Genomic DNA, 16,774 nt, shown 5'->3' on the forward strand with positions numbered 1-16,774 from the left:
ATCCGGCAGAAAGTTCCACATCATCCGGGCAAGGACAGAGACTCAAGAGGAGCTTCTATCCCCAAGCCACCCGAGCCCTAAACCATAACATGAATACACGTGTGCATATAATGTTCTTCTCTCGCCCTTTGCACAGTCGAGGAGCGTGTCAGGATACATTTCACTGCGTGTTGTACTTGTAGAACTGTGCATGTGACAAATAAGGAATCTTGAATGCTAACGCCTACCTTCCTGCCATTTCCAACTTTCCAGCCCCTGAATTTGGACACAGCCATGATAAAAATGCCTCCCCATCATTGACTGGTTCATCTAGAGGCCCTATATTGAGAAACATTCCTTAAACCGGTGTAAACAGATTCCTGGTCAGTGACTGCACCCAGGAGCTTTAGCTCGCCGAGCCTCAGGTGATCTCAGGACGTCACATGAGAGGGTGAGGCCTTGTCTCGCTGTGACTTCATCCCCTTTCCCCAGTGACATAATGACCCACGCCCTTTTTTCCACACCATGGCTCATGTGATGACTCACATGATCAATAGTGTGTCAGTGATCCCTCAGAACCAAAGATATCAGTCATCATATCAGTGGAATAATCTAACGCAGTCAGCCATGACCTTATTCCTGTTTAATAATGTTTTCATTTTGATCTTTGCTCCATAACAGAAATAAAAACAGCTGTGAGGACAAACATGGTGCACTTTATTCACCCTTTATTTTTAATAAGTATTATAGAGATGACGTTCCTCCATCACTGGCACATCTGTATTCTAACCTATTTTTTGACTTTTATTTTTATCAGATTGTGTGAAACTGGCCTGATATTGTTTATAAAGAGATCCAAGAAAAGTCACAGTACCTCCACACTAGATGTAATTCTGCTCCAACACAGCGTTCCCACAGAGGCATCGGCCTTCAAGCCCCGTGAACTACATTTCTGTTGCTGCTGCTTACAAACGTAGAACCTTTTTACAGGCTGCTGCTTTCATCTTCAATCATTTGTGTGCTCCATTTTTAAACGATGAAGCCCCAACAAACGTAAACGGAGCCTGTAAATGAACCATAAAGGTTGTTTTTTTAAACGGACACTGAGCGAGTCTGTTCCTAAAACCCTTAGTAAGAAGTACTTTCACCTGATCTGACGTTAATGTCCCGTACAAAGCCTCCCATGTGTCCGTCCCTGCTTTCCTTTCTATTTCACAAAGAAAAGAAACGATAAATGAAACTCCAGAAGCTCAAAGGTGCTGTAACATCTGCGTGTTCAGTTTATTAACAAAGTCTGGTCCTGGAAGGAGAGTGCTGAAGAAGCACGAGATCATTTTCCACCACAAAACAGAGACAGGACGTGTTGTTTAGTCGTACACTCCCAGTGTTCCTAATATGTGACGATTATCAGCAACAGTCAGACATAAAAACACCAAAGTCAGCTGTACTTCACAGAGATCATCGTCTGTGTGGAGAGACGATGTGCGTACTACTCAGAGAGCTTACAGAGTATTAAAGATCAGAAAAGAGAGAATCTTGTTATTATGTCCTAACATGACAAATGTTTCTGAAATGTGTTTGTCACATTTCTCTAAAACCACAACATGAAATAAAGAAAACGAGCGTGACTCGCTGCCGAGCCGTGAAAACACACGAACCACATATTGAGCCCCTGTCACTGAGTCCACTGTTGGACAGAAGACAGTACGGACCCGTCAGATCGCTGCAGGTGCAGGAAAGACCGAGAGCTGCAGCGTCCAGATCAAACCATCGCTCAGTCTACTCTAATACAAATGTCCTGTTCAAAATACACAAGGATGTGTCCAGAGTTCACAGCTGATTGCATACTGTATAAGCTGGTGAAGAAGTAGCTAGACCGAACATTTGAGCTCACTGGCAGCTCCACGGGAACGAGTGATCTCGGGTCGTGGACACGTGATGAGGTGTGACCCTGTGCCTCATCTCGAACGAACGAGGACCAAAACCAAGGTAACGACTGGTTTAAGATGGTGTCCTGGGTTAATGACCAAGAAAGCTGCACCTTAAGAATAAATCCACAGAATGTTTTAGCAACTAAATCATTTGGTATTCTCAAACTACAGTAAGAACCTTACTCTGTCACACCTGACAGTATTTGGGAAAAGGTTATCATTTTTCCGCTACATCCAGCACCAGCTCTGAAAACCTGCAACAGCGATGCAGACATGCTGCTGCAGGTCAACCTGAAACCACTGCAGGTGAAGAGGACAACATGACCGCCTGGATACTGTCGAACTTTTGCCAGAAACTTTGGTTCCTGGCATTCATTTAAGCTAGCGAAACATGCACAAAGACCGAGGGCACGTTTGATCACCAAGGCAAGCCTCAGCCATGGAGGCCCAAACCCAATGATGATATCGTGCCATCACACATAAAGCAGTACGCTGTGGTCACCTGCAGGTGGCTCAGATGGTCTCATTCTTGACCCTGTATAAAGCTGAAATGGAGCAAATCAAGCCTGTAACCCTGAAGCCAAACGTTTACCACTGACGGCTCTGTCACAGGTGTGTGCGGCCACAGTTTGTGCTTCTACAAAGAACAAGGTCACCGGCGCTTTTCTAAGGTCGCTTCATAGGAAGACAGATTGGCCACATAGTTATATAATTAATACACAAGTAAGGCTCATTACATTCAAAACTTCCAGAGTGCATACTTTTCATTGCAATACAACATAGGTTTTAATATCTGCATGTTTCATCGCCACGACTGCTGAAGCTAACGTACGGGGAAAGAAAGCACAAACAAGCCCAAACAAAGGGAAACACAGTGGTAGTGTAGTCATGGAAACAACCAACACCAACGAAACCCAGCTAGCTAAACCAACGGCAAACTAAAGCCTGGGGACCAAGGGAAACGAAATTAGATGAAAAGCACGTGTGTGCAGTACAACTGAAGGTGGTCACATGTGCTGCAGACAGAAGACAGACACTGTTTTGTATGAGAAAGTCCAGAGGGCAACACGGAGGCGGCAGGTCAGCCTGGACTCCAGACCTGCCGAAGGTGAAGATGATGAGGTATACGAGCCCGCCGGACCCAGCTCATCCTCACACACACACACAAGCGCACACTTAGTCCATCTTCTCCTTGTGAACCAACTTGGGGGCGTCCACAAAGTCTTGGCCATTAAACAGGATGATAGTGGCTGTAATTGCACTTGCAGCACCCCAGAACATCACATAAGCCAGGGTCTCTGTCCATGTATCACCTGGAAGGCAGACAGCAGACATCTCATCATCATCATCAGGAACACTTTTAGGCTGTTACTCTGTAAACCAAGCAGCTTCTAACGAGCTGCTTTCACGACACAGCTTTGATCCCTTCGGCCAAGTGTGCGGTTGGATTCTCACCCTGAAATGTTTTGCAGAACAAATTCAAAGCAAAGAATAAGATTATATTAATTATTAACAAATATCAGGAATATTCTTTAAGCTCGCCTTTAAAAGTACGATGCAATTAGTGCAATCTAGAAAAAGAAAGGAGGCAGCGAGAGACTTTATCCAGACAGAAATGGAACCTGAAGCTGCAGAAGTCTGGACCATATTTTACATGAAGACTGTAACTGTTGCTTCAACGTGTAGTTTGGTGACTACTTTTACTAAACAACAGCAACAAAGCTTGTGAAGCTGTTCTGGTTGAACTTAAAAAGATCTGAGATAAAGTTACCAAAATCCTGAAGATGTTCACACGAGGCCTGTTTGATACTCATATTACACAGTGGAGGGCTGACAAACACTTTCCTAAACAAGCACGACGGCTGTCTCTGATGCATAAAACTATTTGATAAGAACTGGATGTTGCACCATCAACATGCATGTTTCAGTGCTGACTGGTTGTGCTTCTTTCCAGTTGTATCGAGACACGTTGGTCCTTTAATACTGACCTATTTAAGCTCAGTATCTCTGATAAATCCACAGGCAGTAAAAAGATGGATGTAGCTAGTGTGACGTCAGCGGAGTATCATTTTGATGGTGAGTGTTTACATTGTTGCAAGCAGCTGTGACTGAGGCTGACACCAGCATGATGATGGTGTCCTTAGATCATTGGACTTTCTGTTTGTCAGGGTGCTGTTTTCCAAAAGAAGTCTTTTTGCAACCACGGGCCAGCTGTGGCTCAGGATGTGGACGACCAATCAGAGTATGAGCAGCTCAATCTCCAGCAGCTTTTGCCTGCATGTCAAAGTATGCTTGGGCATCCATGGGGGTGCCTCAGTGTCAGGTTAGAAGTGAAGGGCTTGTTGTTAAAGTGCTGCGAGTGCTTCAAAACGCCCATGCATTTACCAGAGCACACACATCACCCCTTGATAGCCATTAAAATAATGCAAGTTTGGGTCAAGCTGCATGATGAGCTGAAAACTACGTCCATCATTTATACCATCTATAGTTAAACCCTGGATTCATCTCTATAGCCTGGGAATTACACCAAGTGCTCAATGAGCTCAGTCACTCACTTCATACTGAATAAAACAAGTGCTTTAGAACTGGACAGTGCTCGTCTGTACCAAACTAAACAGGATTAAGGATCAGCAGTTGTACATACCAGCCATGAGAAGACAGACAATGCACATGGAAAATGCCACCAGCATAATGATGGGCAGCTGCAAAAATAAAAACACGAGTTAGTCACAACGTCCTGCTGCTGGTGACGACAGGACACGGTGCTGATATACTGACTGTGAGGAACTTCCAGTCCTTTTGCACACGAAGCGGAGTGGGTCCGTCCGACTCATCGACGGCAAAGTTACCCAGGAACAGGTCGATGGAGTCCTGAAACCAGCAACAACGCACATGCATAAATCTGAACGTGGCTGCATCACAGCTCATTTCTGCAACAAATAAGCCAAAGCAGAGCCGGTGAATGTGGACCCGGTTGTATTTAAGAAGGCAAGTCTGTCGTTAACCAGTGCCACCCTCCATCCACAGGGGGTGGGGCTATCTCAGCAGTCTCATGGGCGCCGTTACCAGTCTGTCACAGGGCTAACAGATAACCATTCAGACCTATGGGCAACTTAGAGTTACCAGTTAACCTGTCCCCACTAACTGCATGTCTGTGGACTGTGGGAGGAAGCTGGAGAGAACATGCTCCACACAGAAAGACCTGCTGGAGGAACTGAACTCAGGACCATCCTGCTGTGAGGCAACAGTCATTTATGTGTTTCCATAGAGAACGTTCTGCTCGTCTCCTCTGAACTTCGGCTTCAGAGTAGAGATGGACCGATCCGATATTACGTATCGGTATCGGTCTGATACTGACGTAAATGACTGGATCGGATATCGGAGAGAAATAAAAGATGTAATCAGATCCATTAAATATCAAAAAAGCACCTCACAAAACTACACGGCGTAACTCTGCTCATAACCGTAGCACGTCGCAGCAGTGTGGTCACGTGATAGAGCGGCTGTGTGTTTGTAGCCTCGCTACCAAACCGGCATTTCATCTCTGAGGAAGTGATCCCAGAGAGAAGTAAAGCAAGTGTGTAAGTTCATCTCTGAATGTTTGTAAAGCATTCCAGCGTTAAGCTTAACAACTGATATATGGAGCGACTGCCTCTCTCTCTCTCCTGCTGCTACTTCAGTCATGAAACTGATCAATGATCAGCTGATCGTCTCTCTTCTTTGTTTTTGCGCCAGAAAGAGGAAACCAGCGGCTGAACAACAGCAGCACGTTTAAGCTTGACTGTTGTTAGAATGTATTTAATATTACTTTCTACTCCAGGATCTTTTTCTACAGCTGACGTAACTGTGCAGGGGCGGATCTAGCAAAGTTTAGCCAGGGGGGCCGATAGGGCATGAACAGGGAAAAGGGGGCACAAAGACATACTTTTCTTTCTTATTCTCATTTACAATGTGGAGCTTTTAATCAATAATTATCCAAATCTGACACCCAAAGTTTTAATCTGATGTAAAATGTATAGAAGTCCATTACTGTATATAGTAACTGTTAAGTCTAATATACCCTAGTAAGCTGTAGTACTTTTTCCTTTGGAAACCATCTGTGCAGTCTGCAGTTCTGTTGAAGAAAGATGTTGAATCTGTTTAATTATTCTTGAAAAATAATTGATTTCTGTGCATTTTTTCACACTGCATCAAATTAAAGTTGATTACGTTGATTAAGCATCATGAGGTGGAGGGCGGGGGTGGTTCCCTATTTTTTCTTTTTGCTGGGAGTTTGCAGCCCTGTTAGTTAGGTTGTTTAATATTTCTGGTAAGTACTCTTTAAAATACCAGAGTAGGGAGGCTGGAGCAGGTTTAAGTTTATTAGATTGATCAGTTTTGCTGAACTATGAAATATTTTGGGTGCAGTGTGTGTTTTTACATACAGGTATAACAGAATAGCTTTAGTGTTGTTGTTTATTTAAACTTGAGTATGAACTTCTACAAAATGCAGCAAGATATTAAAAAACAGTTTTATTGATTTAAAAAAACAAAAAACAAAAAAAAACCCACTATATCGGATTCATATCGGTATCGGCCGATATCCAAATTTATGATATTGGTGTCGGACATAAAAAAGTGGTATTGTGCCATCTCTAAGTTCAGAGTTAGCGATGTCTCAGATGATGCCTTAGACCGTTAATATTCGACACAGAGTCCAAACTTTTTCAGAATCAAGACTCCAATGATCTGTTGTTCTGACACTAAACTTGTTTCTTAAGTGACAAAGTGTGTAATAGCTTTCACACCTGTCTGAATCCATCAGAGAAGTTGTTTTTGTAATAACGGATCATCGAGTTCCAGCCGTCCATCAGCAGCCCCCACCTGGTCCGCTTCCCTGTCCTGAAAGAGATGAACTCTGGTTAAACAGCAGTCATCAGAGCAGCAGAACCAAGGCTGAGTACATGCTAGTCAGTGTGGATGCTACGGTACCTTGTGAAGTCTGTTTTTAAGGCTCCAGTTCCTGCGTACTGTACAGCGCATGCATTGGCATTGTCAGCCCATGCTGGTTAGAGAGCACACACACAAAAACAACATGAGGCTACAGTTTCTACCAATCACACTGCACATGCAGCTGTGCTAACAGAGTATCCTACCGTTCTTGTAGATCTTTTCAAACTCGGCCTGCTCTTCAATGCGCTGCCCCACATTCAGAACCCCCATCCTCTGTGGAGACACAGCAACAACACCTGTGCGACTCTTCTGAAACTGCACCTTCCCAAACTGGCCAAGTCCACCAGCTTATTTCATGTACATACAGTCTGCTCTCTACGCTAAAACCATTACAAACCAACGGGGCAGACGTGCGAGCGTAGCACCGTCCTGCACTGCAGCATTACACCACACAGTACGACTGGCAGCTGTGACCTTAAATACCTGGAGCTGAGACTGCAGCGAGCGGCGAGCCAGCAGGCTCTGGATGACGTTGGTCCTGTCCAGGCAGTCCATGCAGTTACTGCGGAATACGCCTTTCTGCTGGGCCACCGTCTTTCCCTCCGAGTTCACCATGAAGTACCTACACACGCACACGCACGTCATCACAGCGAACTGCTCGACATTAGCAAAGAGCAGCTGCTCATTTTGTTACCCGTATTCCTCTTGCTTGTCAGCAACAGCATCCACTAGGATCTGGAGACGGTCCCACCTCATGTGGCTGCACTCTTTGTGGAAGTCGAAGGCTATGTATCTGTGGACAGGAGTGGGTCACACTGTAGATTATAAAGCAGACAACTGGAGGGCAGACTGCTACAAAACAAAACGAAGACTAAATCTTTGAAAGCTTGTCACAGCACACTGACTGAAAAGTAGGGGTGGGGAAAAAAATCGATACTGTGTAGTATCGTGATATTTTGTTTGCTAATAATGTATCGATACAGGGACAGCACAAATCGATATTTTGTTACAAAAAAGTTTTTGTGCTCTGACTTCAGAGCATGTTGATCCTTTTTCTGAGCAAGAATCCTGACATTCCTTCACTGTCCAAATGTGTTTAACAGCAATAAACATGACAGTTTACTTATTTTAATTTATGTTGTATTTTAATTAAGTTTAAAACTTTTTTATTTAATGTAAAATTATATTTTGTTTTAATTTACTTTCAAATTCTTCAGTTGCTGAAGGGGCTGCATAGTTTTCATATTGCATAGTTCAGAATAGCTGTAATTGTACCAGATGGTTGCATTCAGTTAAGTTGGACTAGACTGTAATACAAACCGTTCAGTTTGTCAACAATAAAACTGAAATGAGAGAAAGACTGAGTGTGAGACTTTGATATTAGATAAAATGAATATTGATAAAGTTTACCTTTATGTACAGAATCTGAATACTGCAAAATATTTAAAAAAAAAAAATCTCAATAATATCGTATCGTGCGTTAAGTATTGTGATAATATCGTATCGTGCGTTAAGTATTGTGATAATATCGTATCGTGCGTTAAGTATTGTGATAATATCGTATCGTGGGATGTATGGTGATTCCCACCTCTACTGAAAAGGTTTGTAGAACAACTAAAACTGATGCAGCACCAGTGTCGTTAATCAATAAAACAATAGTTTATCAAACACTTTTGATGAGGAAGGTCAAACTGCTGAACCTGGTTGATTAAGCTAACGGCGACTCAGTGACCAGTAAAAACACGGTGACACTTACTTGAGCATATCATTATTCATGCCAGACACCATCCTATCAAAGGCCTGCTCCAGTGGCTTCTCTGAGCCCTTCTGATTCACCTGAGCAGGAAGAAGACGAACAGACTGGTCAGACTGGTCTCCTGAGTGCTTCTGTTTACCAGTAAGAGACTAAGGAAAGGAGGACGGCTCACCAGGTTCAGAATCGTTTGCTTCCCATAGATGAGGAGCTGAGAGTCGAAATGCCTCTGGAAGCCGTCCATCTGTACAACATTTCCATTACGTTAGCATAAGATTTCCATTTCACGTGATTGAAACGAACACGTGGATGTGCAGAAAGATCAGCTTACATGATTTGTGGTTTTGCTGATTATAGGTTTGGGTTTGTATCTGAGGTTGGGTCTCTGACTCCAGTAAAAGGGCATCGAGCCTCGTGTCTGGTTGTTTCAAAGAAAAAGAAAAAACGCTGTGAAATACCATCCGTTCTCATCAGCTGGTCCTCAGCAGGGTCGCAGGGGGCGGGACGCAGGGCTAACACATCTAATAAATGATCCTCGATGCAAACAGTAAAAACATCGCTGATATGATGAACCCTGAAACTTACCTGCACAAATGAAGCCTTTGCTCCCTCATACAAAACGATCTGCTCACTCTCCACAAAGTTGGCAGCATGGCCTTCAGAGTCGATGCCTGTGGACACACACACACCGTCGGTCAGCAGCCACACTCAGGAGCACCGTCTGCTGCTGCACGGTGCAGCATGGTGATACTGCCACACAGCAGGGCACACAGGGTGCCCTTCATTACTGTCCGCCGCTCAGTACAGACTGTTACACTGGTCACATTAGTTTGAAACAATGAGGTCAGGAGGTATGTGCAAGTAATCCCTATGAGCTCAAGCCCAGGGTTTAGGCTGGACAAAGGTTCCATTCTTCATACTGACAGTTTATAAGGAACAGCCAAGCAGCTAACATTAGACAGAGGATGATGCGCCAGTGCTCAGTACGTGACAAAGAAGGATTAGTTTGAACTGGTTATGCAAAGCCCCTCTAGGTCACCCAGCGAATAAAATGATGGGTGTGAAAATTAGCAGAACAGCTGCTCTTTAAGAAAAGTCTCAGCTCCGAGGCTTTTACCTCTCACGTAGTATCTGACGCCAGCCCGGAAGCAGCTTCTCCTCGATATGAGGATCCACTCAAAGATCTTCCCGTTTATACGGCACGGTTTCATGACGATGACTGAACCGGGTCGGTCAAAGAAAAAAGGCTTCGCTTACGATTTTATGAAGAAAAAAAAAAACAACTTTCACATTCAGTGCAAAGGATACATCCATGGATGACGGGAAGGGCAAACTTGTGAAGCTATGGAGAGACAGTGAAGGTCAGTAATTAAGCACAACAAGTACAAACACATGCATCAGTGTAAGTGAGGCTCAGGTCACCTCGGGCTGCCCAGCCAGCTCCCTCAGCAGGTTCCCGTTCCACACAAACCTCTGATCAGCCTGAAAATAACCACAAGCATCAACACATGACACTGAGGAAGACTTTACACTAATGTTGCATTTAAGTTGGACACAAATGTCAAATTAAGGATGTGCGATTTAAAAATAACTAAAATGCTACTGTGAACACTTGACCGATAAATAAAAACCTCGAGCAATAAATACAGCAAAACACAAAAGATTTTATTTTGAGAAGTATTCTTTCAGCTGCTCCCTTTAGCTCCTCCCATCCCAGCACGCTCCTGTCACTCCACCCTTCACTGCATCCACGAACCTCCTCTGAGGTCTTCCTCTGTTCCTCCTGCCTGGCAGCTGCATCTTCATCCTCCTTCGTCCCATATATCCGCCATCACAGCAGGTTGTAAACCTTCCCTTTCACACACCACCCCGACACCAGACTTCAGCCGCTCCACCCTGCCTGCACCCTGTTCTTCACCTCTCTTGTGCACCACCTGTTACAGTGGATAGTGTCACAGGTATTTAAACTCACCTGCCTTCACTACCACTGCTCCTTGCATGTTCACTCACACACTGTCACGCTCATTTTATCTCCACCTCACCTGCTCGCTCAGAGCAAACGCCACGTCTGCAGAGCTGCGTCTCAGCTTGAAGCTGCACTTACCTCTCTTATTAACCATACCAGAGCCTTCATATTGTCCACTAGACCAGTTCAAAGTCACCTGTCTGTGTTACACTGAGTGCATCGGCTGCTAACAGCTATTAAGACCACATGTTTCACCCTCTCAAGCAGACTCATCTCCTGGAAGTCAGGGCTGGTGTTGGCGAGCCGCTGCAGCGTGTGCGTCAGGTCGAAGTCGGTGCAGAAGTAGAAGCCGTCCGTGGTCAGCACATTGTTCAGCATAGAGAGGAAGGTCTTATTCTCCTGAGACTAGGAAAGGAAAGACGTTTAGATGGCAGGAAAGCTCATGACAGGTCACTTTGCTGCATGTCACAAATTCTACATTGTTAGGCGATTCACCAGCCAAACGCGACAGTCTGTCAGGTACGGACATTTCAGCTCTGTTTTAAAAACAGCACGCACATCTGTCTCTTACAGGTCGGGTCATCGAATCAGGCTCTGCTTTAGCCTGACGGCGTTCGGGGCGCCTCCAGTTTAGCTTTTCTGAATCGCTGCATCACAGCTGGGCTGATGTCAGAGCAAAACTACTTACGGAAACAAAGAGTGTTACTGGCTTACCACCGTCTGTCCCTATTGCTATTCCTACACTGACTAACAAAGTTTATTGGTGTCGTTTCAGAACACGGTGTCCTATTAAAATGAGCAGACTACGGCGACAGCAGCACGGGCTGTGCTACCAGCCGTGTGTGTGGATTAATCTCACACAGAGCGAGTGAGCACGCACCGAAGAAAAACACAACAAAAGAAACACAGAACATGCTAAATGTTTGCTGCACACGAGCGTACAGCGTATGCTTTTTAATGAGCTTTTCTCTTTTTTCCATAAATGTTTTCTTGCCACAGCACGTTTGAATTTCCTTCGGGATCAGTGATCCATTCTTACCGACCTGTATCTCAGACAGATGCAGCACCGTCTTCTTATAAGAGATCACGTCAAAGTCCGCAGCCTTCCACACAGCGTGGCCCAGAAGGCTGCCGACATTTCTCTTCCTGGTGATGACAACGAGGTACATCCCTGCGGTGGAAGCAGAAGCGTTTTACTGCACAGCTTCAAAGAGCAGCTCGGACAGCAGCGATGCGCGTGTGTGCTACATACCTGCTACCAGGCGGATAGTTCCCATGATGCCACAGATAGGCCTGGTAACTGCAGAGGGAGGAACGTCCTTTTTACCTGTGACAGGAACAAAGGTTTGATTTTATTCCTCTGAATCCTCCGTCTCAGTGTCTGACATGGGCCTGCACACAAGGCTTCAGCTCACTGCAACATATTGTTCGTATTTGTGGACGAGTACACAGAAGGGCCAGCTGCTTTTGTCTGAAGAGAAAACCTCTTCATCACAAAGAAGTGACGGCCATTCGTGAAGCATCAGAGGCCTTTAAATTCACACAGAGTACACCTGTGCTGGATGCTGTACTCGAGTCACCACAACATACAAGTCCAGAGGGGTTCTACAAAGTTGACCTCAACCTTTAGAAGCAGTGTGTGTGTCTGTGTGTGTCTGTGTGCGCGTGTGTCTGTGTGCGCGTGTGTGTGTGTCTGTGTGCGCGTGTGTGTGTGTGTGTGTGTCTGTGTGCGCGTGTGTGTGTCTCTGTGTGCGCGTGTGTGTGTGTGTCTGTGTGCGCGTGTGTGTGTCTGTGTGCGCGTGTGTGTGTGTGCGCGCGCGTGTGTGTGTGTCTGTGTGCGCGCGTGTGTGTGTGTCTGTGTGCGCGTGTGTGTGTGACACACACACACACACACACACGCGCATCCCCCAAAAACCCGAAGAGGAGAGTCCTGGCCCCTAGCCCTGCCAGTGTAGCAGAAATGATGAGGATGATGATGCAGCAGCCGTTCTTCTCTGCGTGAGTACCTTCATGTTGTTCGTGTGTAATTTACGTTGAGTAGGCTAACCACGTTATTACATTAATGCATGTAAGGTGAACTAGCAAACATCATCATAGCTACATGCGGCTGTCCTCTTGTTTGATGGCAGATACTCCCTTCACCCTGGCTAAAAAGGCTAAAATGACCAAAGAAAAAGTGGAAAACAGCTAAACATGAGAGGTTTTTGGACAAAGTTTGTGTTTTTTTTCCCATTGTTTAAGCACTGCTTCCAGCCAAGAGTGATGCCATATATGCCCCATAGCTGCAGAAAAGGCTAACATTGTTATCTTTTTACAAAAAAAACCAGCTGAACATGAGAAGTTTTTGGACCAATTTTGTGTTCTCCATTCATTAAGCACCGGTTTGAGCACCGGTTTGAGCACCGGCACCGTTTCAAAAGTACCGATTTGGCACCGGTATCGGATAAAACCTAAACGATACCCATCCCTAGTCTCCACTCTGAAGTCTAGAAAAAGACGATTTGAGCTCGAACCAGATATTAGACGAGCCGGAGCAGAGTCGAGAATGTTTGTGGACAGCAGCGTGGTTGTAGTGTTCAGGAATCAACTCAAAGTTTGTCTGTGCATTTCCACTTTCACCTGCCGTCAAACTGAGAGAGCAGAGTCCTGGAAAAGCCTGGAATCATTAGTTGAACTTTTCAACACAGTACACAGAGGGAGTGTGCACACTTTTGTGAAAATCCACGTTTACTATTCCTTCTGCACTGATACGATCCACGTTCAGGCCAACAGGCTCTGACCAGGTTTATCTTAAGTCCTCAGGTGGACCTGATTTAGCTCGAGGCTTCACTCACGAGAGGAGATACAGAACTCCAAACTAGGACAAACCTGAGGTGACTTTGATCCATGACCCAGGAGGACAATTCAGTGAGGTCCCGGGTTAAAGTGCAGGTTAGACTGGAACGAATCCTGCACGGGAAACCAGCCCATGATGTTTAAATGGGTCCAGTTTAAAGTTTCAGAGCAGAAATAAACAACGCACTGAGAGCTCAACTCACGGGGTTATATAATGTTTACTGAACTGCTCTGTGTGCTAACCTCTGATGCTTTGTAACTTTGTTGCATTTTACTGTTAATTTACTGAAAACTGATAACGGCTTTTGTTGAGCCAGCTAAAGCAAAGAAAGCCCGGCTGTGTTGAACTTGCTTCATAGTATAAATGAAAATGCAAACGATTAAAAAGCATATCTAAACATCCATAATGAAAACATCAGACGAGAGTTTGGAACGCTGGAAAGGCAAAAACATAAAAACCCCAAAAGCAGCTTATTTAACATAATCTGCAAAAATGTGCAGCACAGTCTTGTTTCCAGGACATGTAATGCAGTTGGACAGGTCTTTACTAGTTTTAACATCACCTTGTTTCCTTTATCTTCCCATATGGGGACGACTAAGATGGACAGATCGCACAGAGCGTGTCAAAAGGGTTCATCTTATGCAGTAGACGTCTACTTCCTCTGAGGACGGGCTCAGGAGTGTGACTGAGCTTAGCTTGGACAGCAGTCCTGATGTACACATGCATGCACACACAGGGCAGTAAGGCTCACCGTCTAAGCCTCTTATATCCCTGTAACAGTGACATGTAGTTACTGCATGCAGGCTAACACTCTTGAATCGTGTAAATCAGGTTGTAAACATGTATATCATGTGTCAGGACACCCAGTTTGTTATTCTCATACAGTCTGAGAATGTCAGAAAGTTCTTTAGATGTGATTAGCAAACAACGTCCAAACTGAGGCACGTCTCAACGACAGCGTCTTTGGATCATAAGCGATGCTCAGCACTTTCGAACACAGCCTACCTGTGAGGGTCATCTCGTTCGAGACCCTGTCGATTGCCAGCACAGCATCGGCACCCTCATCGCAGGCCTCGATGAAGAACTTCTCAGGGGTCGTGTGCCTGGGAGAGGGAAACGGGAGGAAAGAGGAAATTTTCAGTCGCACATGAAAATATAGCCAGGAGGTGTTTAGTCAACAATGTCAATTATTCAACAGCATGAACGGTTAATGCTGATTATACTTCAAACAATCACTCAACTACAACCAAAGATCATTGAAATGTCAAAAACGGCCCCTTTGGTCCTTTAGTGCTAGTTTTCTTAGTCACATGTCCCTGGAAACACAATATTTCTGCCGTTGTCAGCTGAGAACAAACAACTTGTCTGACGTCATCTTTCACTCTACAAAGCTCCGCTGCTCGTTTTCTGTGACGGACACTTTCCTTGTCTTTAATTAAATAATGACAAACACGTTGGCAGAGGAACTCCAGCCATCTTCCTCTTAAACAAAAGCTCAACTGATACCAAAACCTACGATGCCAGGAGCACGATGTTGTGATAAACCAGTATTAAATACAAATATCAAAACTAAAGATTGATTTCATGCTGTGTATTAGGAAATGTTTCAGTGAACTTTCTAAATTGAGGCTTTTATTTAAAGCGCAGACTGTCAGAACCCACACTCTGTACGATGGAAATCTGAGAGAAGAGCACATCTGCAGTCATGTTTGCTTTGTGACCCCAGGTAGCCTCCAGAGCAGCACACAGGTTCAGACTGGACGCTGCTCCGGTTTGTTCTGAGGACAGAACAGGCCACGGTTTAAACACAGCATCTACACCTACGCACATTTAACAAAGTTTCAGGGTCACTTAATGCTGCCATAAGCAGAGATATGCTTTGTGACTGACAGTCAGTGTAAAACCAAGAACAAAGAGAAGAGACCGAATAAGGTCCCACAGCGTGGACAACAGGCAAGTGTGAATCAGGACATGTTTGATCTGTAGTCCTTGAAAACTATGCCATCAGAAGCACAATAAGACACACACACAATAATCAGGTGGTGAACGTGACCCCCATGGTGGAAAACACAGAAAATAGACAGAGTTTAACTGTGGGGGGGTGAACTCTGACCCCCCACCACAGTGTGGACCAAACAGGAAACGAGTTTTCAAACAGACGGTTTTGTTCTGAGGCAACTTTTTCATTTGTCAGTGTTAGAATGAGCAGTCGTGCGATGAGTAACACATGACTGCAGACTGGTCTAAATCACACTTCCAGGCCCGCAGTGCTGGGATGCATCAGGTTAAGGTGCACCCAGCACCTCTTTGTACACAGAGGCACTCCAGGGTTAAATGAAAAACTGGCATTATTGTCAATAACTGGACAATTATGTACAAATTACCGAGAAATGTTAGGTCTTTACTTTATTTGAAAAGATGCTTTGTCAAAGTTTTTGTTTGTTTTGCATTTCCCCAGTTAGATTATGCCAGTGCTCACTGTACTGGCCCAAACTCAGAGGGTCCATTTGTCTAACATGTGTGACGTACTACAGAGCTGTGCCTCATTACCTGCTCCGTGTTGGGAAAGGCTGAGGAACACCCAACACCTTCACTCGTGTAAGTAAAACACGCTGCAGGCAGAGGCAGGACCGGTAGGGCTGGGTACTTGAAATAAAGGGCTTGATCGAGGGTGTGCCGGGGCTGAGCTGTCAGCTGCCGCACGGCTAACGTCACATGTCCGCGGTTATCAGTGTTAGGCTCACTTACAGCTGAGTGACATTCACAAGTAAATATAAACCCTGCACGTCTAAAAACGCGTCGAGGAGCTGCCAGCCGTGGAGTGCCACTAAAGCCGGAGGGAGCAGCTGTGCAGCAGCTCGTTGGGTGAATGAAGCCTCCCTGAATACCAAAGGCGCCCGTCGGCGCTCTCACCCACACTCGCTGCTGCCGGCTCCACACAGCGACACTGGCTAAGTGTTCATTATGAATGAGAGTGGAGAGAAACCTGGCTGGTTCCTGCTCCGCCGGCCGAGCCTGTCAGCAAACTTCAGCCGCTGTGTCATCTACCCCACCAGCACCGCTGAGCCCCCGCAGCTGCTTCACCTCTCACGGACAGCCACTCGTCTTATGTGTCTTTAACCGGAGCTGTGAGCAGAAAAGCCGCAGACAGAAACACTACGCTGTTCCGTATGAACACTACTTACAAATTGTATCTCTCGTAGCAAGTCGCCATCTTCGCTCCTTCTACCCGACCTCAGTGACGACAGCAATGCGAGGACCTGCAGGCGTTGCCAGATACGAGGTGTAAAACACAGAGCAGGCGCGGGGCCTGAAGTGCACGTTTTTCCCGCCAAACCCAGCGAACCTGGCACCCTGAGACAGACGTGGTGATGGGT

At 45.4% G+C, this 16,774-nt stretch overlaps 1 protein-coding gene across 1 annotated transcript; it reads right to left on the bottom strand.

Moving 5' to 3' along the window:
- Nucleotides 1–1,229: 1,229 nt before the first annotated feature.
- sacm1la (SAC1 like phosphatidylinositide phosphatase a) lies at nucleotides 1,230–16,647 on the bottom strand. The gene is made up of 20 exons (XM_026155411.1): nucleotides 16,583–16,647; nucleotides 14,403–14,500; nucleotides 11,814–11,888; nucleotides 11,605–11,732; nucleotides 10,817–10,966; nucleotides 10,018–10,077; nucleotides 9,904–9,937; nucleotides 9,713–9,814; nucleotides 9,181–9,266; nucleotides 8,927–9,013; nucleotides 8,771–8,839; nucleotides 8,599–8,678; nucleotides 7,537–7,635; nucleotides 7,326–7,464; nucleotides 7,046–7,115; nucleotides 6,882–6,954; nucleotides 6,698–6,791; nucleotides 4,689–4,781; nucleotides 4,555–4,612; nucleotides 1,230–3,223 (listed from the first exon to the last, which is right to left on the bottom strand). Exons 1-20 carry the CDS (start codon nucleotides 16,609–16,611, stop codon nucleotides 3,087–3,089), a joined length of 1,761 nt encoding a protein of 586 aa, XP_026011196.1. The 5' UTR covers nucleotides 16,612–16,647; the 3' UTR covers nucleotides 1,230–3,086.
- Between the last annotated feature and the right edge of the window lie 127 nt (nucleotides 16,648–16,774).

Source organism: Astatotilapia calliptera, chromosome 22 (assembly GCF_900246225.1).
Source record: "Astatotilapia calliptera chromosome 22, fAstCal1.2, whole genome shotgun sequence".
NCBI classification, from domain to species: Eukaryota; Metazoa; Chordata; class Actinopteri; order Cichliformes; family Cichlidae; genus Astatotilapia; species Astatotilapia calliptera.